The 26067-nt window shown below is 45.1% G+C and overlaps 1 protein-coding gene across 4 annotated transcripts in view; it reads left to right on the plus strand.

Annotated features, from left to right (window-relative positions):
• The window catches only part of SEPTIN2 (septin 2), a 35093-nt gene that overhangs the window by 710 nt on the left and 8316 nt on the right, over positions 1-26067 (plus strand). The window contains exons 1-10 of one of the 4 annotated variants that reach the window (XM_042950830.1): positions 37-97; positions 666-754; positions 7818-7847; positions 9560-9680; positions 19021-19107; positions 19699-19822; positions 21122-21256; positions 21436-21553; positions 25371-25472; positions 25846-25991. In XM_042950830.1, coding sequence (XP_042806764.1) covers positions 749-754; positions 7818-7847; positions 9560-9680; positions 19021-19107; positions 19699-19822; positions 21122-21256; positions 21436-21553; positions 25371-25472; positions 25846-25991 — 869 coding nt within the window. In that variant the 5' untranslated portion in view covers positions 37-97; positions 666-748. Of the gene's footprint in view, positions 1-15; positions 98-665; positions 755-6847; positions 6870-7817; positions 7848-9559; positions 9681-19020; positions 19108-19698; positions 19823-21121; positions 21257-21435; positions 21554-25370; positions 25473-25845; positions 25992-26067 lie in introns of those variants that run through there. The other 3 variants (XM_042950831.1, XM_042950833.1, XM_042950832.1) reach the window with 3 other exon arrangements.

The following is a 26067-nucleotide window of genomic DNA, read 5'->3' on the forward strand; positions in this document are numbered from 1 at the left end:
GCGCACGGGGCGGGGAAGGGCGGGGCGCGGGCGGACGTCGGGCACTGGGCGGGTCCGCGGCGCGGTCGGTCTACTGCTGTTCTTTGGATTCTCCGCGGTGAGTGTCTTGCCGTGGGTTCCGCGGTCGCAGGGGCGTGAGCTGTGGGCCGATGCAGAAGCGGTGGGGGTCCGCTCGGGGCGGCGGTCGGCCGGCTCCGGGGGCGGCTCGGGCGGGGCGGCTTTTTGGGTGTGGGGGAGGGGCGGCAGGATCGGTGTGCCTGACCCTCCTCGACGCTCCCGGACTTTCCGCGAGCCATCCCCGCCCCTTCCTCACCTTCCCCGGTTCTCCTACTCCTCGGGATCCCGGGCCCTCCCCCACCCTGCCCACCCGGGGTCCCCGGCCCTCCCCCCACCCTGCCCGCCCCGGGGTCCCCGGCCCTCCCTGGCCCTTCTCGGGCCCTCACGGCGGGAGGTGTCCGGAAGAACCCGAGCGACCCCTTGCGCATCCTGTGCAGAGTACGTGGACCACTCTGATAATGGGCCTGGGGCGCTGGCGGTCGTGGTTGGGGAGGGAAAGTCCGGGCTGCGTCCTGTGGGGCGGGTTTTGTCGGGCGGCTCTCCCGTTGTCCTCCCCGCCATCCTCTAGCCGAGAGTAAGCCTCAACAAGTCCTCGTTGTCTTGTTAAGTTTCCAGGCTCTTCCTGGCCGCCGATTAGAGCTGGGGCGAGGAGGAGGAGGTCCCGGCCCTGTGCACAGCCAAATCCGGAAGGATGGAGGTGGGGAGGGGCCGCCATTCCCACGAAAGCCCGAGATGTGGCGACCTGTGGCTACCGTTGCTCTCAGTAAAAGCTCAGCTGGGATGGCCGCAGGACCCACAAGACCTGGCCACCTTTTTACCTGTCCGGACTCATTTTTATCAGCACCAGCCCCACCTTCTCTGTCCTCCCCCTTCCACAGGCGCCTGACCCAGCGCCTTGAACTTTCCGTTCAAACTGTTGGGTCTTTGTCACCTTTGTTCTTGGCCCAAACCCTCCTTTTTGCTTGAAACCCGGTTACCTCCCCACCTTCTGCTCTGTTGTGAGAGATTCGGCCCAGAGTCGATTTCCTCCGGCTGGGTTAGGTTTGCGCCTGGAATCAGCCTTTATTCTCCGTGGTAGCTTTCTACCGGCTTGTCGGTCTTTTGAGGGGCAGGAGATGTGTGAGTCTTGTCACCCTCACCCGTTGTCCAGCACGATGACCAGCACATAGTGAGTTCTCAAGTATTTCTTGAAGGACTCAAATCATAATATCTCAAAATAAGTCTGATGTTCTAAATAGTCTTGCCGGCTTAGTGATACGCGATAGCGTAGGGGTCCCGAAAGCTGTTTCCCGGTGCTTGTAATTTGAGGTCCCGTTGTTTTCGGTTTTGGTGGCTCCCACTCGGACTTTCTTTGTACCACCCGGTACCCTGACTCACAATGTGCGCTGCTCCGTCAGGTCTTGGCAACATATGGCTGTGAAGGTGATCCCGATGTTTTTTCCTGTTTTCAACTTTGATCTCTCACCTGACACAGAAGCCCAGTGTAAAGAACAAGGGCTTCTCAATCAGGTCGTATTTGCATTCTGACTGCTTTTCAGCTAGCAGGGTGACCCAGGGAAATGGCGAGGGAAGGAAGGACCACCCTCTGTTGTCATTCCTAAGTGTGATTCAGGTCTTTTTAAATTTCAAAAGCAGAAAATGCTTTAAAATTGTTTTTAAAATTTTTCCCCCACAGAGATGGGAACATCATAACTCATTTGGCAGTGGAATTGGGTTGAAGCCATTTTATATTCTGTATTTGTACCACTTTATGCTAACGGTCATATATGCCACTATAGCAAATACGTTTGATTGTGGAATGTGCTGCCCTGGTGGCCGTTGGGGATGTTGTGTTGTATACTATACAAGTACCTTCCTCCAATCCAAAGAATCTGAATGCCGAACATTCCAAGAGTTCTGGGTACGAGATTATGGATATTTGGAGTCCTATACTGCAGGGTCATTTTGTGGATTGGGGTAATGTATGCAAATATAAGAATAACATGTCTGTGGTTGGCAGTTATGGACAGTCCACTAGTATAAATACCACTAGCAAAAAAAAAATGTACGTTTATTGCCAAGAATCCATTTTTATCCATCTGTTTTTCATCTTTTGTTTCGGAAAAGTTGATTTGTTCTATGTGAATTGGGATGGGGGTATTGTGAAGCCATGTTCAACAACAACAAAAAAAATGTTTATTAAACAATTGCTAGCCTCTAGAATGAGCACAACCTGAAAGAATAAAATTTTCATTTGACCACATTGAGTTTAGGAGAGCCAATGGCCTGCACTCAGTGTTTAAATTAATCACAGTGGTTGGCATCCTGTGTTCTGGTTCTTCAAAAGTTCAACATTCCTCTTTCAACTTTCATTTTACATTAGTTAGTTCTAACCTATATTGTTAGAAGATCACAGTGGATTCAAATTATATTTCAGGGAAAAAAAACAATATGGAAGAAATAGGATATGACAAGAAAAACTTGATAAATTAAAGAATTCACAGCCTGTTCCAATAATGGTATTCTCCGTTTCCCAAACTTGTACATCCATGTAGCTCTTACATACCAGGAAACTGATAGGGAACAGTGAAAGTCCCCCTTTTCTCCTATGGGACATCCTCAGTCCTGCTCAACAGGGTGACAAGGTAAGGTGAACACAGGTGGGCTCGAGGTACAGCATCTTCAGGGTGCTTGCTGAATGAAGTTGTTGAGAACCCAGGCTTCAGTGAGGTGAAGCAGGTCTGTGGGAGATCAGGGGAGACCTCCGTGATAGTCGTTTGTGCTACTGGGTCGGTTTGAAATAAGATACATGTGATAGCCTATAAGGCAAGTGCTCACTCTTTTCCACCCTCGGGCACTTATTCTTTGATGTGAACTGAAGCTCATTTTATCCAGTCCTTTAGCGAAAAAGCCGCATTAGAATTCCACGTGGGGTTGGACCACATTTATATACTAATTTGGGAGAAATAGAAATGATTTGATTCACATAGGGTCTGTTTTCTTTTTTCTAAGTTTGTTCTTACATGTTTGGTTGCTTTTTGTTTTAATTCTGTTGTAAATGGCATTTCTCCCCTGTTTCCATTTCTTTATCTTCATAACTAGAATGGAGAGGAAATTATTTATTTTATATTTGCCTTATATCTAGCTACCTTACTAAATTGTTATTTTAGAATTTTTGGACTATCTATGTTTTCTGTGTAGTCTTATCAGTGAAAAAGGTTGTTTTCTCATTTTGTTGTTTCACTGAATTCTCACTAAACTTGTCAAAGTGTAGTATTCAGTAACCATGGTGAGATTGCAATATGAAGATCTTACTTGGATCTTAAAGGAACAACCGGAAACTGAGACAATCAGAAATAGGAGTGCTGATTGGATATTATATTCAAAATTTGTTCATTTTCCTTAATAATATTTGTCATTTTAAAAAATCCTTATTGTTAGAAATAAGGGATTCATAATCAAGGATGATGACAGTGGCAGAGGGGATATTTGAAACATTGAATTGGTCATTGCTGAAGCTGGATGATGGGTGGTACATGGGGATTTTGTTCCGTTGTGTAAGTTTGGAATTTCTAGTAAGTATTTTAAAACAACTATGGTGGTAATGGACATCCCTGCCTAGTTAGTGATTGTAATTTAAATAGATTTAGTATTCTGTTGTTGAGAGAATAATATTTGACATTAATGTTTGGAAACACCCTGGATTATATTTAAGCAGTTTCCTTAGAGTTTGTTGCTGAATTTTATCATATGACTTTTCAGCATCTATTCATATGTGATTACCTCCTTTAGTTTGTTGTAACAGCTTTATGTAGGTAGATGCTTTGGGTATATTTCTGGAACCTAATTGCTAGCAAATATTTCATTGAGAATTTTTGCATTTATATTCATGAGTGAGATTGACATACCGCTATCTAGCCAGCTTGCTTTCTTAGGTATCTCTCTGGGTTTGTGGTTGAAGTTGTAGTGTCCTCATAAAATAAATTGGAGTGCTGTCCCTGTTTCTGTAGTGGCTTAAGTGACATGGGTGTCGGATAGAACTCAGCTCTAATTCTGTCTGGTTTTGGTCCCACCCCCACCTCCTTTTTTTTCTTGTAATGTTTATTTATTTTAAGAGAGGAGAGAGCGTGTAAGCAGGGGAGATGCAAAGAGAGAATCTCAAGCTGACTCCGTTGCTGGCACAGAGCCAGATGCAGGCTCCATCCCACAAACTAGGAAACCATGACCTGAGCTGAGATCAAGAGTCAGACACTTAACCACCACCCAGGCTCCGTAGCATAGTAAAATTTCTGAGGAAAAAAAGAGAGCCAGTCGCTTAACGGACTGAGCTGCCCAGGGGACGCGCTCCCCCTACCCCACCCCTCCCGGTTTTCATTGGTATATTTTATTCAGCTGTTCAATACTATTAGTCAGATTTTCCAGTTCTTGGTTCCATTTTGGTAATTTATAGTGTCTAGGAAATCGTCCATTTCTTTCGGGTTTTCAGATTTGTGACCATCTTTTTTAAAATTATTATTATTTATTTTTGGGAAACAGACAGAGTGGGAGAGGGGCACACAGAGGGAGACACAGAATCTGAAGCAGGCTCCAGGCTCTGAGCTGTCAGCACAGAACCTGACGCGGGGCCCGAACCCACAAAGTGCTGGATCATGACCGGAAGTTGGACACTCAACCAACTGAGCCACCCAGGCGCCCCAGATTTGTGACCATCTTGATACATGTCTCCTGAGTCTGTGATTATAGCTTTTTTTCCATGTTTGCTTTTCTTTTTTCCTTAATTTTGACTTGTGGGGAATTTATTTCAAAGAACTAGCTTTTGGATCTGTTTATTTTCTATTGAGTTATTTCATTCGTTTCTTCATATTGTGAGAATCGAATTTATTTTCAGTGTTCTTTAATGAAAATATCTGAAACCCAAATTCTCATTTGAACCGGCAGAGCTTTTACTGTGTCCCATAGATCTTGCTTTTGTCTTCCCATTGCTTTCTGGATAGCTTGTGGTTTTGCTTTTGTTACCCTCATTGATCCAAGGGTTATCCAGGATTGTCCCAAATAATTGGGAGTTGTATTTTATCTTTTTTCCCCTAGTTTTAGCAGGTCAGAAGTTGAGAACATAAATTGTAAAAATATTTTTTAAAGTTTAAATTTTCTCTATAGTAACATGATAATTTTTAAATTTTTTCTTTAACTGCTTTTCTTCTATTACCTCAAGATTCTCTATATCAATTCTAATTTATTGGCTGTATTACTCAGTCCTCTGCCCTTGCTCATACTATGTTTACTGAATCTGTACCATTCTGAGGGGTGCTGTTAAAGTCTCCCACTTCTCTTTTATTTTTACCAAGTCACCTGGTATTTTTCTTAGGCTTTCCTTGTGTGTTTATCTGTTGTAATGATTTGCATGTGCAAGTTTAGGAATGTTGTATTTTCTCCATCCTTTTATGATCATGATTACATTTTAATCTTAAATCTCACCCGGGGTTAATACCAGTAATGTCTGTCCTGCTCTCTGTGTTTGGCTAGGCTGGTATGTTTCCGCCTGTCCCTTTGTTTTCAGCATTTTTGCTACTTTAAGAATGTTCTTCCACTTAATGATTGATTTTATTACTTTTTCTTTTTCCACAATTTTGCTAGCTTGATCAAGTTGCTATTCCATATTTTTCTCTTAATTTGGAAGTTCCACTATAATTTTTCTTTAATGGTTACTTTTTCTTTTATAGTCACTTAATTTCTATATTTGAAAAAAAGACTAAAGCTCCTTCTTCCACTGGGACCATCTGTATTCCGTCTGACCCCTCACTTCTCCCTTTGGAATGTTTTACTTCTGTGTTCTCACTCTTGCCCTCAACTCTTAAGTAGTTTCATACTAATTCTATATTATTAATACAATTTTCCTAGGATGTCCCTTTCCATTCAGGACACCTTAATTCATTCCAGATAGTTTGTTAATGTATGGGCCCTGCTCTTTGTTCTTCTCAGGAAAATATTCTCGTTATTCTTTTTCTCCCTCTATTCCTTTTTTACTGACAAGAACTCTTAGTGATTGCCAACGGGGCACGCGGGTGGCTCAGTCAGTTAAGCATCCCACTTCGGCTCAGGTCATGATGTCACGGTTCATGGGTTCAGGCCCCACATCAGGCTCTGCAGTGACATAGGGGAGCCTGCTTGGGATTCTCTCCCTCTTTCTCTCTGTCCCTCCCCTGCTCACGCTTTCTCTCTCTCTCAAGATACATAAGCTTTAAAAAAAAAAAGTTAAAAACAAGGTAGATTGCCTAGATTGTTTCTCCAAGACTATCTTTTAAATCATGATTTCCTTCTCTGTGTTTTTGCCCTTGCATTAAGTTTTCTAATATTTGATCTTCCAAGGTGAATCGCAGCTGTGACCGTTTGTTCAGTTGAGTTACCAAAGTCTGAGTTTGAAAATCATGTTTTGTTTTAAGTAGTATACTTGCATCTTTACCGTAGCGTTACTATTTTTTTGGTTCACGTTATTGCCTTCCTCTTCCTGCAGCTTGCCTGTGGAGCTCTTCTCGGAGACAGGGAGTTGGGGTCACTTATCATCTTACTCCTGGGGTCCTCACACTCAGGGACTCTGTTCTCCAAGCTTTTCCAGGATGCACTATATTCGTTTCCTTGCCAGAAGTTTCTTCAGAATTCACTTCCTGCTTTTGTTCTTCCTAACATTCCTACTTTCCTTTAAGTTTACTTTAATTCCACCACCTAGGCTTGGAGCTATCCACTCCCCCTCAATCACTGCCCTTCCCTTTTAGCCCAGGCCTTACCTAATGCTCCCTTCTGAGCCATAGAAGCAACAAGCGGTTTACAGACTGCATGTGAGTTCTCAACTCTCCTCTGCCTCCCTTCTTGTTCCAGTGGGACACGTGAGGTTCAGGCTTCCCATGGGCCACTAAGAACGAGAACAAAGACTGTAAACTTACCTTCTGTGAAATAATACAAATCCTACTGCTGTTGGCCTTTGTTAACCAAACTGTGCATGGGGGTGCAGGAGCCTCACGTCTTCAGAAGTGGTTGGGAACATTTCCATTCAGAAGGGAAACAGTGTGCAGTTTTCAGGAATGTTAAGGTTTGGGGGATGGGGAAGCAAGAACACGAAGGGCATAAGTTTCTAAGCTCCAGAGGGAATCAAATCTGACCTCATTCATATCTTTTGACCTTGTTACCAAAGACTTAGCCGACAGACCCCATGTGCCCCAAAATTTCAAGTCTTCTAAAATTCGTATTAAATTCCAACTATCTCTAAAACTATTGTCATGTTCTTCCAACACTCCAATGCCTTCAGTCCTTTTTCCTTTAATTATAAATGTTGCTCTGAGTGCCCCATTGTCTAAAACTAGTTGTCAAGAGCTCAGGGAACCTCCCAGCAGCAGACATAGCTCTATAAGTACGCTTTCCTTGTTGAAAGGTTTCGAAGAGGGAAAGGAAATTATAGAATTCCAGAGGTCATGAGATTTTGTCTTTTTCTCTTGTTGTGTCCCTGGTGCTTAGCATATAATCAGTACTAGAAAAACGTTTAGACTTTGTTGGAAATAAGGAACGTCTGTATGTGTACATACGTGTATGTGGTTGACTTAATTGACCTAATTTTTTATATCTAATTTTTAATGAGATGATAATTTTCTCATTTCTGTAATTTGATGCAGGTAACAAGTAAAACAGGAACTGTTGATGCTTTAGGTGTTAAGTCTGTGTACATGTCAATTCATACTAAAATGTGTGTGTGTACATGCATATATGTATATGTGGGTTTTTTTTTTTAACAGATTGAGAAAACTTCACTGAAGATGTCTAAGGTAAGAGATCACACTTTTTTTTTATTTTTTTAAATTTTATGTGTTTTTTTTTTTTTTTTTTTTTTTTTTTTTTTTTTTTTTTGAGAAAGAGCGTGTGCACACTAGCTGGGGAGGGTTTAGAGAGAGAGCTGTCAGCACACAGCCCCTCGCAGGGCTCAAACTCACAAGCCATGAGATCATGACCTGAACCAAAGTCAGATGCTTAACCAACCGAGCCACCCAGGCACCCCCATATGACTCACTTTTTTTTTTTTTTTTTTTTTTTCAACGTTTTTTATTTATTTTTGGGACAGAGAGAGACAGAGCATGAACGGGGGAGAGGCAGAGAGAGAGGGAGACACAGAATCTCAAACAGGCTCCAGGCTCCGAGCCATCAGCCCAGAGCCTGACGCGGGGCTCGAACTCACGGACCGCGAGATCGTGACCTGGCTGAAGTCGGACGCTTAACCGACTGCGCCACCCAGGCGCCCCCCCATGTGACTCATTTTTAATATGACTGATATATTTGATTTGTTGAGGCAGTGTATAATTTGACATTCTAAAACCTTTGAACTTTATTTTTTTAGATTTCCAATTTGTTTCAGTACATCAGTAACAATCCATTTAGCCTCCTTTACATCATTTTCAGCACACCAATCAAATAATAATTTAAAATTCTAATCATATTTCATCATGAAACTTACAGGGTTCTTAGACTTGATAAATTGGCTTATATCAGCTCTTGCAGATTAGCCCAGAGCCCTGAAATAAATTAGTTTTGAAAGACATGCTGAGAAAAGCAGAACTTGTGGTTAAAATTGCAAGATTATTACTTTCCTTTGCCTTTTATTTTTGAATGTTTCAGTGTTCATTACTGATGCATAATTACCTTACTAATTTTTACTTTTTAGGCAAGTATGAGTCGGGAACACTGATGAGCAAAAAACCAAATAAAAATTAACCATAATTTCATCACCTAGAAATAACCACTAGTAACATTTTATGAATATTTTTACATCTGCGCATGTGTGCATATGAATATATGTTTCCAAAATCCTAAAGGAAAAATACTATCTTATGTCTTGGCTGTCAAAATTAATAAAGCAGTTGGTGTATCCTTTTTTGATTTCCTCACATTTTTAGTATGCTGTGCCTAGATTCTATAGCTTTGATACACTTGATGGCATCTCCGATTTATTCCACCTGTCCAGGAATATTGATGCTTCGTTGTCCTCAGCTGTGATTCATTTTTCATTCCTAGTCTTCTCTTTGATCTTTGAAGCCCGATGCTCACATCCCACCCCTAAATGGCCTGCCTCACCCTTGATGGCACTGTTGCATAGAGCTGGGAATAAACGGGAGACACGGCTTGTTCCTGAACACTGTTCACAAATGCATCACACCTGATACCTAGAAGGATTGGCTTTTAGAAACTATTCTTCTGCTAAGTTTGTTCTGTGAAACCACTTTCAGTTGTGGCATTACTTTGTAAGTTTGACTGATTTTCCTGCATGTAATAATAGTAGATTGGTTTATCTTTTTAAAAGTGTTAAGTGAATACAATCAGTTTTCTGATACAGGTGCTTTTTTTACAAAAATGTGGATTTGTTTATGTATTTTTTTTAATTTGTGGGAACTAATGATACCTATGTTTGTCACAGGTTTGATTATATCTTAAAAGCAACTAATAATGTGGTTTTTTGTTTTTTTTTTTTTGTAAAATCTTATTTTAGCAACAACCAACTCAGTTTATAAATCCAGAAACTCCTGGCTACGTTGGATTTGCAAACCTTCCCAATCAAGTTCACCGAAAATCAGTGAAAAAAGGTTTTGAGTTCACACTAATGGTGGTCGGTAAGAAATTAACCTTTACACCTTACACCTTACACCTTTGAGCTTATTAAATATGCAGGTGTTTCCTCTCCTCAACCTTTAGGGTATAATTGTGTGACCTATAAAGTCGAAGGGAATATTCCTTTATTGTCAGGATCAAATAACTGGGGAATTTGAAAAAGATTCTTTAGAAAATTTTTCTGAAGAGTAAAATCTTAATATTTCTGTCGTTTCCTTATTTGTATGTGGTGGAAGTATTCACTCATTATGCCAGTGAGCCTCCAGAATGGCCCCAGTGATCCTTGCCTCCTGGAATTTGTGATACTTTCTAGCCCCTTCCTACACTGAGTGGGACTTACCCGTGTAGCCAGTAGAACATGGCAGCAGTGAAGGTGTGTGACTTTAAGACTGGGTCATAAAAGACATTGCAGCTTGCCCCCTATCTTTTTTTGAATCACTCTGGGGGATGCCATCCACCATGTTGGGAGGACCCTTCAGCAGCCTTATAGAGAAGCCTCACAAGGCAAGGAGCTGAGGGCTACCAGTTGCTGTGTGTAAGCTGTTCGAGACCTTCCCTAACAAAGTTATAAACAAGCTTTGAAGGATCAAGCTGGGTGAAAAATTAGCTACTTGTCAGGACAAAACCCATCATTCATTAAAGATGGAAATCAGAATCCAGTGTGCAGTGTAATATTTACACTTGCCATCATCCAGTAAAGAGTTGTAAATGCAAAGAAGCAAAACGGCGTGGCACGTAACCAAGAGAAAAATCAGGTAACAGAAACAGATCCAGAAATGATAGAGATGATAGAATTAGCGAACGAGACCTTTCACTATTTTAAATGTGCTCCTGCTACCTAAAGGAGAACATCAATATAAGAAGGAAATAGAAGATAACCAAAAGAACTTAAATGGAACTTTTAGAGATGAAATTTTTTTCTGACGGAGCTAACAGCAAATTATATACTGCCGAAGAGAAAGGGCAATAGAAAGCATCCAGACACCGAGTAGAATAAATAAGAAAAGCACACCAGGGCACACAATAAACAGTTGGTGAAAGCACTGATAAGAAGGAAAATCTTATAAGCAGGTGGGGGGCGGGGAACAAGCACATTACATGCAGAAGGTCAAAGGTGGAAAGGACCACTGACTTATCAGATATGAGCCATATGCAGTGATAGTTTAAAGTACTGAAAGAATAAAACCATCAGCTTAGAATTCTGAATTAATCAAAAATTACCTCGAAAGATGGAGATTTAGAGAAAGATGAAATATAAACATTTTTAAGTAAAAGCTGAGAATTTGTCACCGTCAGATCTACACCAAAAGAAAGATTAAACTGGGTTCTTCAGGTTGACGGAAAAGGTAGAGCACTGGAAATGGCAAGTGTGTTGGTAAATGTAAAACACTTTTCTTGGTTTTTCATTTCTGTCGAACGTAGTTTTAAAGCCAAGTTAACAGTGTTTAACATGGAGTAAGATGAATGAGGGCAGCACGGGACGGGAGGGTGCTGAGCTGATGTTACGTAAGGGAGGGCTGCTGCGTTAGTGGTGCGTGTTATCAACTCCAGAGCAGCCACTAGGGAAGTCAAACGAGGGTTTGACTCAAAGCCAATAGTTTTGATAAAATAGAATACAGAACGCTGTTCAATCCAGAAAGCAAAGAAACAAGAGATGAGACAAATGGAGAGAGGGCAACACCCTAGCGGAAGGGGCATAGCCGTGACTGGGACAAGAAGTCAGAGGGAGAGAGTAGGAGCCTGAAGGACCAGAATGGAAAATCATCATGCAAAGCCCAACCATAAGAAACCCACAGCAGCTGTATTGATACGAGACAGAGTAGACTTTGTGTCTACTACCTGGGTATTCCCAGAGATAAAGAAGTATGTATCCTAATGATGCAGGGATGAGTTCAAAACGACATCATTTTAAACGTATGTGCACCTAGGGGCGTCTGGGTGGCTCAGTCGGTTGAGCGTCTGACTTCGGCTCGGGTCATGATCTCGTGGTCCGTGGGTTCGAGCCCCGTGTCAGGCTCTGTGCCGACGGCTCAAAGCCTGGAGCCTGCTTCGGATTCTGTGTCTCCCTCTCTCTCTGCCCCTCCCCCACTCATGCCCTGTCTCTCTTACTCTCAAAAATGTTAAAAAACAAATTTTAAAAAATAAATGTATGTGCACCTAATGATGGAGCTTCATAATGCACGATGCAGAATCTGAAAGAGAGAGGAATCTGAAGGTTGATCCAACTGATGTTGAGAGCACTGTGCTGAGAAACCCCACGGTAGACATTCTTTTCAAGTGCACGTGGAGGATTCACCATAGATACTCTGGTGAGAATATTTTAGTAGGCCAACATTACCCTGTAGTCCATGATGAGAACGTATAGACAATTCATGAGCGTAGACACAGACATCTCAATAAAATTTTAGCAAGTCCAGCAATACATAAAAATGCTTAATACATTAAGTTCTACTATAATGCAGTATACACGTGTTCCTTAAAAATCACCATGCTGTGGGGCACCTGGGTGGCTCAGCTGGTTGAGCGTCCAGCTCTGGCTCAGGTCACGATCTCACAGTTCGTGGGTTCGAGCCCCGCCTCGGGCTCTGTGCTGACAGCTCAGAGCCTGGAGCCTGCTTAGGTCTCTGTGTCTCCCTCTCTGTCTGCTCCTCTCCCCACTCATGCTCTGTCTCTCTCCTTCAAAAATAAATAAAAACGTTAAAAAAATATCACCATGCTCTGCAATAATGCACTCGAAGCCACAGGCTTCTGGAGAAAATACAGGCACAAAAGTTGCCTCAGGGACCTATTAGGAAGAAGTGAGGAACATAATAAAAATGGTTTTACAGGTTAAATGGTTTTACACTTGTTAACTGGTTAAAATAATCATACTGTACTGAATACGGGCCCTATAGCTTGACCAGTCTCTGAGGTTTGTCAGAGTGGGTGTCGGGAAATGGTGGATGGGAAGCTGTGTCAGGAGAGGTGAGTGGGGATGGTCCACGATAACTGTTGAACAGAGGTCACTGGTGCTGAGGGGTGCACATTATTGAAAATGTTCTTTCATGGCTTGGTTCTACTGGATACAGTTTTTGACGTTCACCTAGTTTGTCACCAGTGAAATCACACGAGCAGATACAATGCTTGTATCATGTTGAAGTTGTTCCCTAGTATATCAGTTGTGTTGGAACAAATTCTCACCTTCAAGGCATGTGTTAATGGCAAAGCTGTCTATGCATCCTAATGAATGGGGTTTACCTCGGGAGCACATGGGTTTTGGGGGGAGGGGCTTTTGTGTTTTTATTTGTTTATTTGTGGAGAGAGCATGGGGGAGCAGGGGAAGAAGCAGAGGGAAAGAGTGAGAGAATCTCCACGACCTTGAGATCACTACCTGAGGCAAAATCAAGAGGCCAAAATCAAGTGACTCTTAACCAACTGAGCCACCCAGGCGCCACCCCTTGGGAGTGCATGATTTAACATTAGAAAGTTAATCTGTGTGGTTCTAAAGGGGAAATTTATGCTGTCATCTAAAACATGCGGTCGCAACAATTCAAACCCATTAAAGATTTTAAAACTTTGTAAACTAAAAAAAACAAGGAAATTTTCTAAAACATTCTTAATTGCAAGTGAAATGATTTGTGTATATTAAAAATTGTAAGGAATCCCAAAACTACTATGGTTAATAAGTAAATTTTATCAAGTTGCAGGTTCTTTTTTTAATGTTTTATTTATTTTTGAGAGAGATAGAGTACAGAATCCAAAGCAGGCTCTAGGCTCTGAGCTGTCAGCACAGAGCCCGACGCAGGACTTAAACTCGTGAACCACGAGATCATGGCCTGAGCTGAATTCGGACGCTTAACTGAGTGAGCCACCCAGGTGCCTCCACCAACAAGTAATTTTAAAATGAACTTGAAAAGACTGTCAAAAACAATGGTAACAAAAAACTTTTATTTAATGTATGTTTGTTTATTTTTGAGACAGAGGGAGACAGAGCATGAGCGGGGGAGGGGCAGAGAGGGAGGGAGACACAGAATCCGAAACAGGCTCCAGGCTCCGAGCTGTCAGCACAGAGCCCGACACGGGGCTCAAACCCACGAACCGTGAGATCATGACCTGAGCCGAAGTCGGACGCTTAACCGACTGAGCCCCCCAGGCGCCCCGACAAGAAACATTTTAAAGGACAGTACCATCCATAGTAATGTAAGGAATGCACCATGCTTAGGCTAACTTAGCGGAACGGGTGCAGGACCTTCACTGACACCATGGCAGCACTGCTGAGAGAAAGACAAGCTGTGAGACCTGCCAGTGCTCCGGGTGTGCCCGTGACCGTGCACACCGTGCCCGTGACTCTGCCCCTAGAGTGACCCATCGAGTCAGCACATTGCCAGAGTCACACCAGGCTTTTTAAAACAGAAATGAACAATCTGGTTCTAAAGTGTGAATGTAAGTGCAGAGGGCCTAGAGCAGACAGAACCATTTAGAGGGCCTGTACTATCTGATTTCAAGCCTTCCCAGCAGGAACCATGACAGCGTGGTGAGGGTGGAACTCCAGATCAACTGAAAATACCAGCCCGAAGACCCGTGTACACATGATCAACTGATTCATGACAAGGGTGCCAAGGTGACACAGAGGGGGAGAGGTTAGCCATTTACAAACAGTGTTGTACCAAGTGCATGGTCGTGTGGTGGGCAGTGAACGTGAACCTTCCTTCACACTGTACAACACACTTAACTCCAGATGGGTTGTTGGCTTAACTGTAAAGCTGTAAGAAGTCTAGAAGAAAACGGGCAAGAAAATTTTCATGACTTGGAGTAAGCAGATTGCTTAGGACGTGAATAACGCTAATCACAAAATAAATGAAAAGTTGCACTTCGTTAAAAATTCTCTTCAGAAAACAACAAGAGAAGGTCATAAACTTGAGAAGGCGTTCACAGCACCACGTGCAACGTAGGACTCCTATCCGGAACATAAACCCGAACAGCTCAGAAAGAAGATAGGCTACCCAGTTACAGAAAGGACCACGAGATTGGGACAGACATTTCATAGGAGATCCTGAATGGCCAGGACCCACGGGATCCCACCACACACTCACTGGAATGGCTGAAATTTGCCAACAGTCTGGTAGTCCAAGTGTTGGCGAGGATGTGGACAGACGCACCTCTCCTGGTGGCTAGCGACAGTGTAAAGTGATAACAACCACTTTGGAAACAGTTCGGTGCTTTCTCAGCTGTTACTCCCTGTGTGACTAGACCGTCCGCTCTTAGGCAGATACACAGGAGAGATGATAGCACGACCACAGAGACTGCGCCTGGACGTTCACAGCTGCTCTCCCTGCAGTGGCCCAAACTGGATGTAACACAGGTGTACCCAGCAAGAGGGTGATCAACATGTCACGATGTGTCCACATGAGAAAAGGAAACGGACTGCTGATGGATGACATGACGTGGATGAACCTCCAGAGCTAATTGTGCTGAGCCAAAATAGCCAGATAAAAGAAGGCATGTTGTATGATCCCATGTTTGTGAAGTTCTAGAATAATCAAAACCAGTCTGTAGAGACAGAAAGCAGATTGGTGTATGCATATAATGACAGGAGAGGGGTAGAGCGGACTCTGACTTAGGCAAAGGAGCTCTCATGGTATGGAGATCCTTTCTATCTTGAGTTTACTTATCTGAGTGTGTACTTGGTCAGACTAATCCGTCAGTACAGTTCAAGTGAGTGCACTTAACTGTTGAACTGAGGTGTATGTGAGTTACACCTCAGTAAAGTGGGTTTCAAATAAAGCAAGTAGTTAGGGAATTAAAGGTGAGACGGGTAGTGAATAACACCTAGAAACTTAACCACGAGAACCCTCAACCTTTAAATTGTACCTGTTAGAAGCACAAGAAAAATGATATACAGGTATCCCCTGCTTTCTGAAAGTTCCTGGCGTGCCACTTTTATGAAAGGCCTGTAGTAGTGCCTGTTTTCAATAACAAAAGACCAGCAAGAGCTCAGCATCGGTTTTGCAGCAAGCAGCAAGCCATTGCAGAGGAAGCACGCCCGCCGAGCCTCCTCTCGAAGCGTTTCCGTGTCCAGCTGCCAGAGCTCTGAGCTGTCTGAGAGCATCTGGACTTTATCTCCACTGATTTTGTGCACCTGTTATGATGTGTTCTAAGGTATCAGAATGGCTGAGGGGTGATTTTTTTTTTTTTTAAGCTAGGGGTGTCAAAAAATGTTTCCATCTAAGTGAGTGGTATAATGCTTTTTTGCTTTCTACCATTTGGGCTTAGGAACAGTCTACTTTCGGGTAGAGGGAGAACCTGTATCAGGAAAAGGCCAGTGCACCCACCTTGTAAGTCAGACGCTATTGCAAAAGGTGTTTTCAGAATTGCAGATAACATCTAAGGGAATAAGAAATTTCATAAAAAGATCATATATGCAAGTGAAAAACTACAAATGTTTGGGCAGCAATCTGGAAGAAACTTAAAAATCACAAATAAGTTCTTTAAAGACATCACAGATCAAAGCCCAGTGGCAGGTTGCTTGTGAGGGAACGTGGTGCCTGTGCTGCTGAAGTCTGGCCAAATGGTGATAGTTGGTGATAGTTCATACCAAGTTTCCAGCCTCCCCACGAGTATTGGGGGTGGTGGGTCTGTTCACAAGAAAAGCAAAATTAAAAATAGAAAGCCTATTGTCAAATATATATATTAGCTGGTAGAAAGTCCGAAGAATGGATAGTGTGACCAAATTCACAAGAGGGTTACAGAATGAACACTTCCAAAGACTTTGGAACTAAGCTAAGAGAACGAATCCTTGTAGGTTCACGCGTCCTGAAAATGCACACTTGTGTCCTGGTGGACTCGTTCATGAGGGCACATGCACCTGGGACCTTGGCCCCTCTGAGCCGGGCCTGCTTGTGCATCCTTACCCCGTGAAATGGCTTGGCTCTGGGCAAAAAAGGGATCACCTCAGAGTGCTGCCCTTCGGGGCCCTCCCAGGTGGCCCTGGCTGCAGGGTGTTTGAGAAAGCAAGGGCTTTCTTGTGTTGGTTAAAATCGAAAAGTAAATGTGAGGAGGACACCCTCCACCCAGTTTAGGAGCTTTTTGTTTCCTAGCATTCCTGGCTTGGCCTAAGTTTTGTGGGGGGATGGGAGGGTTCGCCTAGGTTTTAATTGGAAGCTTCTGGGATCTCTGGGACCCTGAGCCTGATGGGATTTCAGGACGCTGTAAACCCAAGCTCCCTTTCCTCCTGTGCATATTCTTCATGTGGTGGCGCCCCCTTGTGCCTGGTGCTGTGTATCTCGATTGGTGAGAACGTAAGCCGTTTTGTAAACCCCGAGTACCTCCCATCCCAGTCAGCTTCTGCTGTCATCACTGGTGCAGGACAACTACATAGGTTTGCTCAGCCCCGTGTATTTTATGCTGTGAGATATACATTCCAGGGCCTCTTGAGCTCTTGTGTCTCGCATGTATAGGCGCCTGAGAAACGCCTCTGGGACAGAGATACTGGTGAACGAGAAATCACAAAGCTAGCCACTCCCAGAGATTCGGCCCAACAGCAGCATCATGTTCTGAGTTTATGAGTTAATTACTTGTAGGTGCTGCCTGAAAGCCATTCCGAGGGAAGATGCTTCCACCCTTAAAGTGAAGATTTGTAATTTAGGATCAGACATTGGAATGTTGCAACTGCTTTTTTTTTTTCTTTTAAAGAAGGTGTCTCTACTCAGACACCTGTGCTGAGATGTCTTCTGAGCCCCATTCCCTTTCAGCTTCATTACCCACAGCTGTCACCACTTCATTGGTGGCAAAGTAACCTTGCTTGTTTGTCGTCTCCCCCACTGGACTGCCAGTCTGCACGGGAGCAGGAATTTAGCTGTCGAGCACATGGAGCTGTGCCAGGCACACAAAAAGACTGAGCACTCGCTTACTGGCAAGATCTCTTCGTTTGTGATAAAAACTGCTGGGCAGTTTGTTAAAATGATAATTTGGTGGCATATTTTTATGCTCTTTTATTTGGACATGTTCAGCATGTAATTCTGGTTTTGTCCCCTTGGTGGTCCTTTCCACGTATGAAAATCGCCATCCAATTAAAGTGCAGTCCTGATTTTATATGTCTACTCATTTCAAATTTACTCTTGTACTTCATTTTACCGGAAATAATTTTCAAAACAGATGTGTGCTCCTTCCACGTGCTGCGCAGGACTTAGCAGAGGGAGGTTCAGACCGAGATGCCCAGGAGATGGTCAGGCACTGAGTTCAGAAGCACTTCTCCACGCGGAATGTAGCCTTAGCTGATAACAGCTACAGTGAAATGATGGCATCTGTGCATGCTTCCTTAAGATGTAATATTTCATTTTGTGGGGGGGGGGGGGGGAACGCCTGGGTAGCTCAGTAGATGAAGCTCTGACTCGATTTCGGTTCAGGTCATGATCTCACGGATGATCAGATCGAGCCCCGTGTTGGGCTCTGTGCGAATAGCACAGAGCCTGTTTGGGATTCTCTCTCCCTCTCTCTATGGATGACCCTTCCCTGCTCGCACTCTCTTTCTCTCAAAAAAATAATAAACATTTCTAAAAGATATTTAATTTGTGGTGTTTTGCATCCTTGAAGTTAAGTTGCAGATGCTCAGAATACAAACGTTACTTAACTCAAGAGTGTTCAGAATTCAGGTATTATAGTAGTTGAAGAGCATTATTAACTCATTATATATTCGAATGAGTATGTGTTTCTCTTAATTGGTCATGTCACACTCAACAGTGTTGTGTGGGCAGGCTGTCTGACCTGAGGCAGCTGCCGGGCCAGTGTTGGGGCACAGAATGTATGTAAAGCAGGAAAGGGAGGAGGTGGCCTGCCCCTGCCTTGGCGACAGGAGGAAGAAATGCAGACTGCGACGCAGCCTTGGGCGTGTGTTCTGGGTCAGGTTCCCACAGCTTGGCGAGCCATAGTGCACTTGACATTGGTAGATCAGTTTCCTGAAAATTGGGAACTTTAATAATTACCAAAACTCATAACTGAAAACCTTTGCATTCTATTTATCAAAAAATAAAGACCCACCTCTAAAAGTCCATCGTATACATTTGTGAAGAACTAAGGGTATGTTTCTGATCTCACCATGTGGGAATTCTGGAGGCTCAGAGACCTTGATTCCAATCAAGGCCCTGCTCTGGACAGCTCTCTGAGCAAACGCTACTTAGTAACCTTCGAGCACCCATTTCCCCGTCAATGAAGTGGGGAGAGTCGTACCAAATCGGTAGTGGTCATATGGAGTGCAGAGAATGGGGTTTGTGAGGGCTTAACCTAGTGCCAGCCCACACGTAAACTCAGGAGATGAAGCATGTCTTACAGGTCAAGTCATGACAATGTTTTCATTTTCATCTAAAGGTGAATCGGGTCTAGGAAAATCGACTCTCATAAACAGCCTGTTCCTGACCGATCTCTACCCGGAAAGAATCATACCTGGAGCCGCAGGTACAGGAGCCCCCACACGACTGTTAAGTGTCGTGCTACATGAGAGCTGCTGAGAGCGCATAATTGGTGTTTTTGCCTCAGCTTGAAACACAAGGACAAGCGTTCTTTCGGTCGGGAAAGGTGCTGACCTGCGTCCCTTGAGTCTTGGTTGTAGACTCGGCATCTGTCCACAGGTCCATCGTCTCCGAGTTTGTTTTCCTTTATGGTAAAGTAGAAGGAGTAGCTTCTGCCTGTATTCTATGTTTGACGGGAGGGCTGGGGGATGGTGTTTCCTCAGGTGAGAGTTCTGTAAGTGGCTGACTGCCACGGGTGTGGGTATCTGCCTGCGCCTGCTGTGTGAGCAAAGGTCATAATTTTCAGTGTTGGCGTTTGAACTTTTCCGAGCTGCCATTTCGTCTTCACTTCCAGGTCTCCCTTGCCAACTCGGGGGTTATTTTTACACAGTTCTTGTGTTAGCTCGGAAAACCTTCCTCTAGGAAAGGTAATGAGGTTCGTTTGTATCTTAATAAGAAGGTAACAGGTCGTTTCTCCTCTTGTGAACTGGGTCGGTTTTTAGGTACGTTCTCTCATTAAGTTTGTTTCTTTTTTTAGAGAAAATTGAAAGAACTGTCCAGATCGAGGCTTCGACCGTGGAGATTGAAGAGCGAGGGGTCAAGCTGCGCCTGACAGTGGTGGACACACCCGGCTACGGGGACGCCATCAACTGCAGGGATTGGTACGCTCCTCGGGGACACGGGGTCCTGGAAGTGCTATGGCTACTCTAACGTATTCAGGTTTCATAGCATTAATGAGTGATGACTAGGCTTGAGGTAGCTGTGTATAATAATACGGTGAAACAGTTGACGAGTGTGCTGATTGTAACATTTGAAGTGAGGAATTTCAGAGAGAAGGAGTATTTTTTCTGGAAGAGCCAACCATCCATCAAATGCTAGTGTAAACGAAACCCCTTGATCTGAATCAACCCTGGCCAGCGGGGAAGACTGTGGTCTAGCCCTTTCCCTTAGAGACTCGGTCCTTGACATCGTGAGCAAAACTAAGGAAAGCTACGAGCAGAAGAGCAGTCTGTCCCTGCGCTGCGCAGAGAGCACCACGTTCATGGCAGAAACTGCAATTTCTTACGTCATCAATGGACAGCATCAACCTGCCAGCGTCTGATGAGGGAAGGGAAGGAAGGGGAAGGGTCTCCCGTCTCCTCTCTTTGGGACTCGCTCCCTTCTCTCCCTGCTCTTGGGTTCACACTTTCACATGCCTGTCCCCGCCGTGTGTTCTGCTGCTGCCCCTCTGCCCTCTGCACAGTTACAGTCCTTGCGACAGCTGGCGGCCCTCTGTCCACTCAGTCACCTCAGGTGCTTTCATTCACTTTGTGTGTTTGTTTTAAATGTTTATTGAGAGAGAGGGTGCGCATACATGCACACCGGTAGGGGAGGGGCAGAGAGAAAGGGAGAGCGAGAATCCCAAGCAGGCTCCTCGATGTCAGCACAGAGCCCGACACGGGGTTCGATCTCATGAACTATGAGGTCGTGACCTGAGCCAAGATCAGGAGTTGGACTCCCGGGGTGCCTAGGTAGTTCAGTCTGTTAGATGTCCAGTTCTTGATTTCGGCTCGGGCCAGACTCTCAATGGAGCCTGCTTGGGATTCTCTCTCTCCTCTCTTTGCCACTCCCCACCTCCCATTGGGGTGTGCGTGTGTGCTTTCTCTCTCTCTCAAAATAAATAAACATGGAAAAAAAAAAAAAATGGATGCTTCACTGAGCCACCCAGGCACCCACCTCGGGTGCTTTTACTTACTCCCTTTGGGCCTTCAAGCCCCCTGTGGTTGGGGGAGATTACGCTTGGCGCACTTTCCAAAAACATCCATCTTGCCAAACATAGGAGTCAGTTTTCCGTCCCCATCTTGTAAGTGATTGTCAAATTGTATTTGGTGTGGAGGCAGGGGACAGAAAAAGCCTGCGTCCTTGAAGTTTGGGACTGCCTGCCTTTGGAATCCGATAGTCAGTATTTGTGTTTCTCACAGTTTTAAGACCATCATCGCCTACATTGATGAGCAGTTCGAACGGTACCTGCATGACGAGAGCGGCTTGAACAGGCGGCACATCGTGGACAACAGGGTGCACTGCTGCTTTTACTTCATCTCCCCTTTCGGCCACGGGTATGTGGGCCACTGGCCGCAGAAGCCAAGTGTGCTAGAGTCTCGTCTTTACTCTGTGGGCTGATCGTTGCCCCCAGTTGCACATTTTAATACAAGAATTGAGATAATTTTGAGAGAACAAAAATGTGTGATCTCCCTGCTCTTCCCCTAAATTCGTGGCACTGTCTCACTCCCCGCAGACTGAAGCCCTTAGATGTTGCATTTATGAAGGCGATACACAACAAGGTGAACATTGTGCCTGTCATTGCCAAAGCCGACACCCTCACACTGAAGGAGCGGGAGCGCTTGAAGAAAAGGGTGAGTGTATTTTACTCAGGGTAGCTGAAGGCCAGGTGCCTCGGAGAGAGAGTGGAGGGGTGTCCTGAGATGTGGGGGAACAGGTAGGGAGGCTGGTGGTTTTTTGAAAAACACCTAACAGTTGTAGATTTTTAGGATTTTGACAAAGATGTCAAGTTCTTATTCTTTGTAATTCACCTTAGATGAAAATACTGTCCATGAGTAGAAGGGACACCATGTGTTATGAGAGTGGAATGAGTATGGAAGTGTGATCATCTCTGTGAAGTTTTGTTATTTTATCTAAACATTTTATTGCAGCCAATTCATTTAGGAATGTATTTCAGTTGTAATCGTTTGGTACCATAAACGTTTCAAGGGCTTGTGTTTTGGCCATTTAGAGGTTGCCTTGCACTTGTCCATCTTCCAGCCTGTGTGACTCTCACCGCCCAGCAGCCCTATGCCGGTCATTGGTCTCTGGTGTGTCTTTGTTGATTCTTTCGTATATATTTTTTAATTACTTGTCTTTTTTATTCAAATGCTCATTAAGAAAGTCCAAGTTTACGAGCGCCCGGGTGGCTTGGTTAAGCCTCCAACTTTAGCTCAGGTCGTGATCTCGCTGTTCATGGGTTCGAGCCCCAAGATGGGCCCTGTGCTGACGGCTCTGAGCCTGCAGCCTGCTTCAGATTCTGTCTCCCTCTCTCTGCCCCTCCCACCTTGTGCTCCATCTCTCTCTTTCTCTCTCTGAAAAATACACATTAAAAAAAGTTTTAATTGCTAAAAGAAAGTCCAAGTTCATATGCTAAATTCTATAAATAAAAGTTCTCTGAATTATCCATAAAAGCAGTTGTTGTTTACAGTGACATACCTATTTTTCCAGAACATAGTTTACCTATGTTTTTGTTTTTACAGAATGGGATCATCGCGTACATATTATTCTGCTGTTTTCACTTTCTAAGAATACCCAGCACACACAGAAAACACTCCCCCGCATCCTTACTCAGCTTAGAGCAACACACACACACACACACACACACACACACACACACTCTCTCTCTCTCTCTCTCTCTCACACACTCAGGAGCATTCCCGGCACAAACTCTCTCTTCAGTGTGTTTCTTGGCTTCCCACCCCCACCCCTCTATTCCTGGCGTCAGGGATCTTTGCTTAGCTCACTTGTGTGTTTCAAAAGTTTAGAACAGTACCTGGCACATTGTAGGCACCTGTCTGTCTTCTGACAATTGTAGAAGTCAGATACATTCTTGGAAAGGAAATCGATTGGCTTTTAAAGTTACAAAAGATAGCTGAATTTCCCTCAAAACAAATGTGTAAGGACTCACATTCTCAAAGCAGCATGTGCGCATGCTCCACCCCTGCCAGAACTGTCCTAGATCCGGCACCAGGTTTTCTAAAGTGTCTCCCATCTCAGAAATGGGAAGCGGTGTCTAGTTTCCGCGAGTGTTTTCCACAAGTGTCTGGTTCCTATGCGAGTGAGTATGTATCCTGGTGCCTGATGCCTGTTAGTGTGCTCTCTGAGGTTTTTAGAGCCTGTGTTGCGTTTTTATTGCCTTTTTATTAATTAACGGATATTCTTGTGTTTTTGGACCTAGTCTGATTTTTGTGTTTTCACATTTTTCTTGATGTTTTCTGTCATGGCAGAATTCTTCAATTGTATGGACTATGTCAACCTTTTCCTTTGTCGTCTCAGTGCCTGCCAGCCTTTTAGGAAATATCCAGGCCTTTGGAAGAGCCCCTGAAAGCTTAGGCATGCTTTTGCTTGACAGTATGTGTTTTAGTAATGCCCACTTAAGGAAACGCCACCTTTTATGATAGGCATGTTACATTGGATTTCAGAGAGGTGGGGGAACCAGGGTCAGGGTTAGAATGTTTTGTACACCCATCTCTAATCCTGGGCCCAGAACTCTTAGGGCTTGATTTCCAAGTCTGAAATGAATTGAAATCCTTTTTTGCTCTTTTCTGTTTCATCTTGGGCCTTTGTAATCCCTTCTCTTTATCTGGTTTCTTCCCTGTGCCTCCTGCTGTACTCCTGCTCCCTCATCTAAAAAGAGCCTCTGGCAGATCTGCTTTAGTCCTACCCTTCCTTCGTCTCTAACTGGCTCCACTTCATCCAGCAGCAGGTCTCCTGTCTAGGGTCTGGCTGCAGACCCTCCACCAGCCTCGGGCCTCCCCAGTGGGTTGGCCGCGCTCTCGGGAGACTGGGTCTTTCTGCCTGCTTTGCCACCTATCTTCCAAGCCACGAATGTCAGCATTGCTTAGTATAGTTTAGATCGTGTCATCTCCTGTGGCTTTTGCTTTTCCTTTCAGAGAATCTTTTTCACGTGAACTATGTGTGTAAACAGGAGATAGCCGCGCCACCCCCCCCCCAACCCCCACCCCCCCCCCCCCCCCCCCACCCCCCACCCCCCCACCCCCGCCATCCCGGTCCTGAGCTGGTTACCCAGCTTCCCTGGCTCCACCTGCACCCCCATCTTTGGTGTGGCTGCCTTTGATTCATCACTTTCTTCCTCTTTTCTCGTTGGAAATCGCCCATTTACTGCATTTTGTCAACTCGGTTCTCGTCCTTGTCTCGTAAGCCTTGTCCTGATGGGGCAGCAGGGATGGATGATGGGCAGGAAAGAGGAACAGATGGAGGAGGTTCTTGCTCACTGCTGGGCTTCTCCCACCAGTGAGATGGTTCCTCTGCTTCCTCTAGGAGGGAGGGCTCTGAAAGCACAGATGGTCCAGTTGGAAGGGGAAGGATGTTGGGAGGAGGGAGAAAGACCTCTTTGCGAGTCCTGAATTAGTGCAGACAACGCGTTAAGTCCCACAATCTTTGATCCTTTCATCGTAAAGGCCCCAGAGTTCCCGTTAAGAACCCCCAATGCCAGAGCAGGGTTCAAAGCAGGGGTATTTCTGCCCACTCGGCGGAGGCGAAGCTCCAGCCTGCCCGTATCTGCTGGCGCTCCCTGCACAGAAGGCGCTTGGGGGCTGGGCGCGGGCTAGCCAGCGGGTGCGCGGCTGCTTCCTTCATCTCCAGCCCAGGTTTTCGTGCCCTCTGGGCCACTCTCCCGCTTGCTCAGTTGGTCTGAGTGTGTGGTTCTATGGCTGCCACTTTTTGCCTCTTGAACAAAACCCAGAACCCAGCTTGGCTTCCGGGGAACTCTCCGCTTGGTAACTCCAGTTATTCTTCTGTCTTCCCCAACCTGGAAGCTGACTTCCTGGCCACCCTGGGTTTCGTGGTCCCTAGAGGCCCTCCCTCCCTCCAGCCCTCACACCTGCCGACTCCTCAGGCAATGCTTGTGGCTCTTCTGGGGCCTGCGGCGTCTGGGTGTGCCACTCCCTGGGTACGTGTCATTCCTGAAGCTGGTGGTAGTGTGTTTCCTGTTAGCTGCCGTGCCGGAGTGATTGTCTGCCTGCTGCTCTGTGCCCTGAAAGCAGCGGCACGCTGTTATTGTCATCCTGGGCAGAGGGGGTCCCCTCAACATGCAAGCACGGGGCCTTTCTTAACAGGAAATCACTTGGCAGTCAGTGATCAGCTTGATTCTGTGTTGGCATTTGGATAGTTCTGTTTATTGGGGGGGTTATTTGGTTTGGTTGGTTGGTTTTTTTGAGAGAGAGGAGAGAACATGAGCAGGGGAAGGGCAAGAGTGGGAGAGAGACTCCCAAGCGGGTTCCGTGCTGTCAGCACAGAGCCCAATGTGGGGCTCAATCCCACGAACCAGGATCATAACCTGAGCTGAAATCCACACTTAACCAACTAAGCCCCCCAGGTGCCCCAGGCAGCCTTGTCTTTAATATGAGTTGTTTGGTAAAATTGCTCCTGTCTTTGTCATTTTTCCAGATTCTGGATGAAATCGAGGAACATAATATCAAAATCTATCACTTACCCGATGCAGAATCCGATGAAGATGAGGATTTTAAAGAGCAGACTAGACTTCTCAAGGTAAGAACACCTCTCCAGGTGCCCAACACGAGTCGCTCCTGCTCTGTCATGAGCACCCTGGAAGGAGTTGGCAAAGGGCCGTATCCAGGATGGCTGACCTCTGAGAGACTCATAGTGTTTTGCATTAAATATATTTTGATACAGCTGCCACCTGAGGTTTAGAAATCTTATTGCGGGTTTAATGTGTTTCCATCGAATTTGTCCCGTGTGGAACACACCTGTCCTTCTGAGTGAGCTGTCCTACACCATTAGCTGTCTGAGGAGATCTTGCAGTAAGCCGCAGCGTGCTCCGTCTGTGCCTGTGTTCGTGTGCTCACGGCGAGAATTGGGCTTCCCGGTGGGGCCCTGGTCTACCTCGTGCGTCTCTCTCCAGGCCAGTATCCCATTCTCCGTGGTCGGGTCCAATCAGTTGATCGAAGCCAAGGGCAAGAAGGTCAGAGGCCGTCTCTACCCGTGGGGCGTTGTGGAGGTGGAGAACCCGGAGCACAATGACTTTCTGAAGCTGCGGACGATGCTCATGTAAGACACCCGTGCGCTCCCGTTGGCAGCGCCTATAGCGGGAAGCAGAGCTTTTTGACCACAGGGTGTGCGTGGG

This window comes from Panthera leo, chromosome C1, assembly GCF_018350215.1.
Source record: "Panthera leo isolate Ple1 chromosome C1, P.leo_Ple1_pat1.1, whole genome shotgun sequence".
Taxonomy (NCBI): Eukaryota; Metazoa; Chordata; class Mammalia; order Carnivora; family Felidae; genus Panthera; species Panthera leo.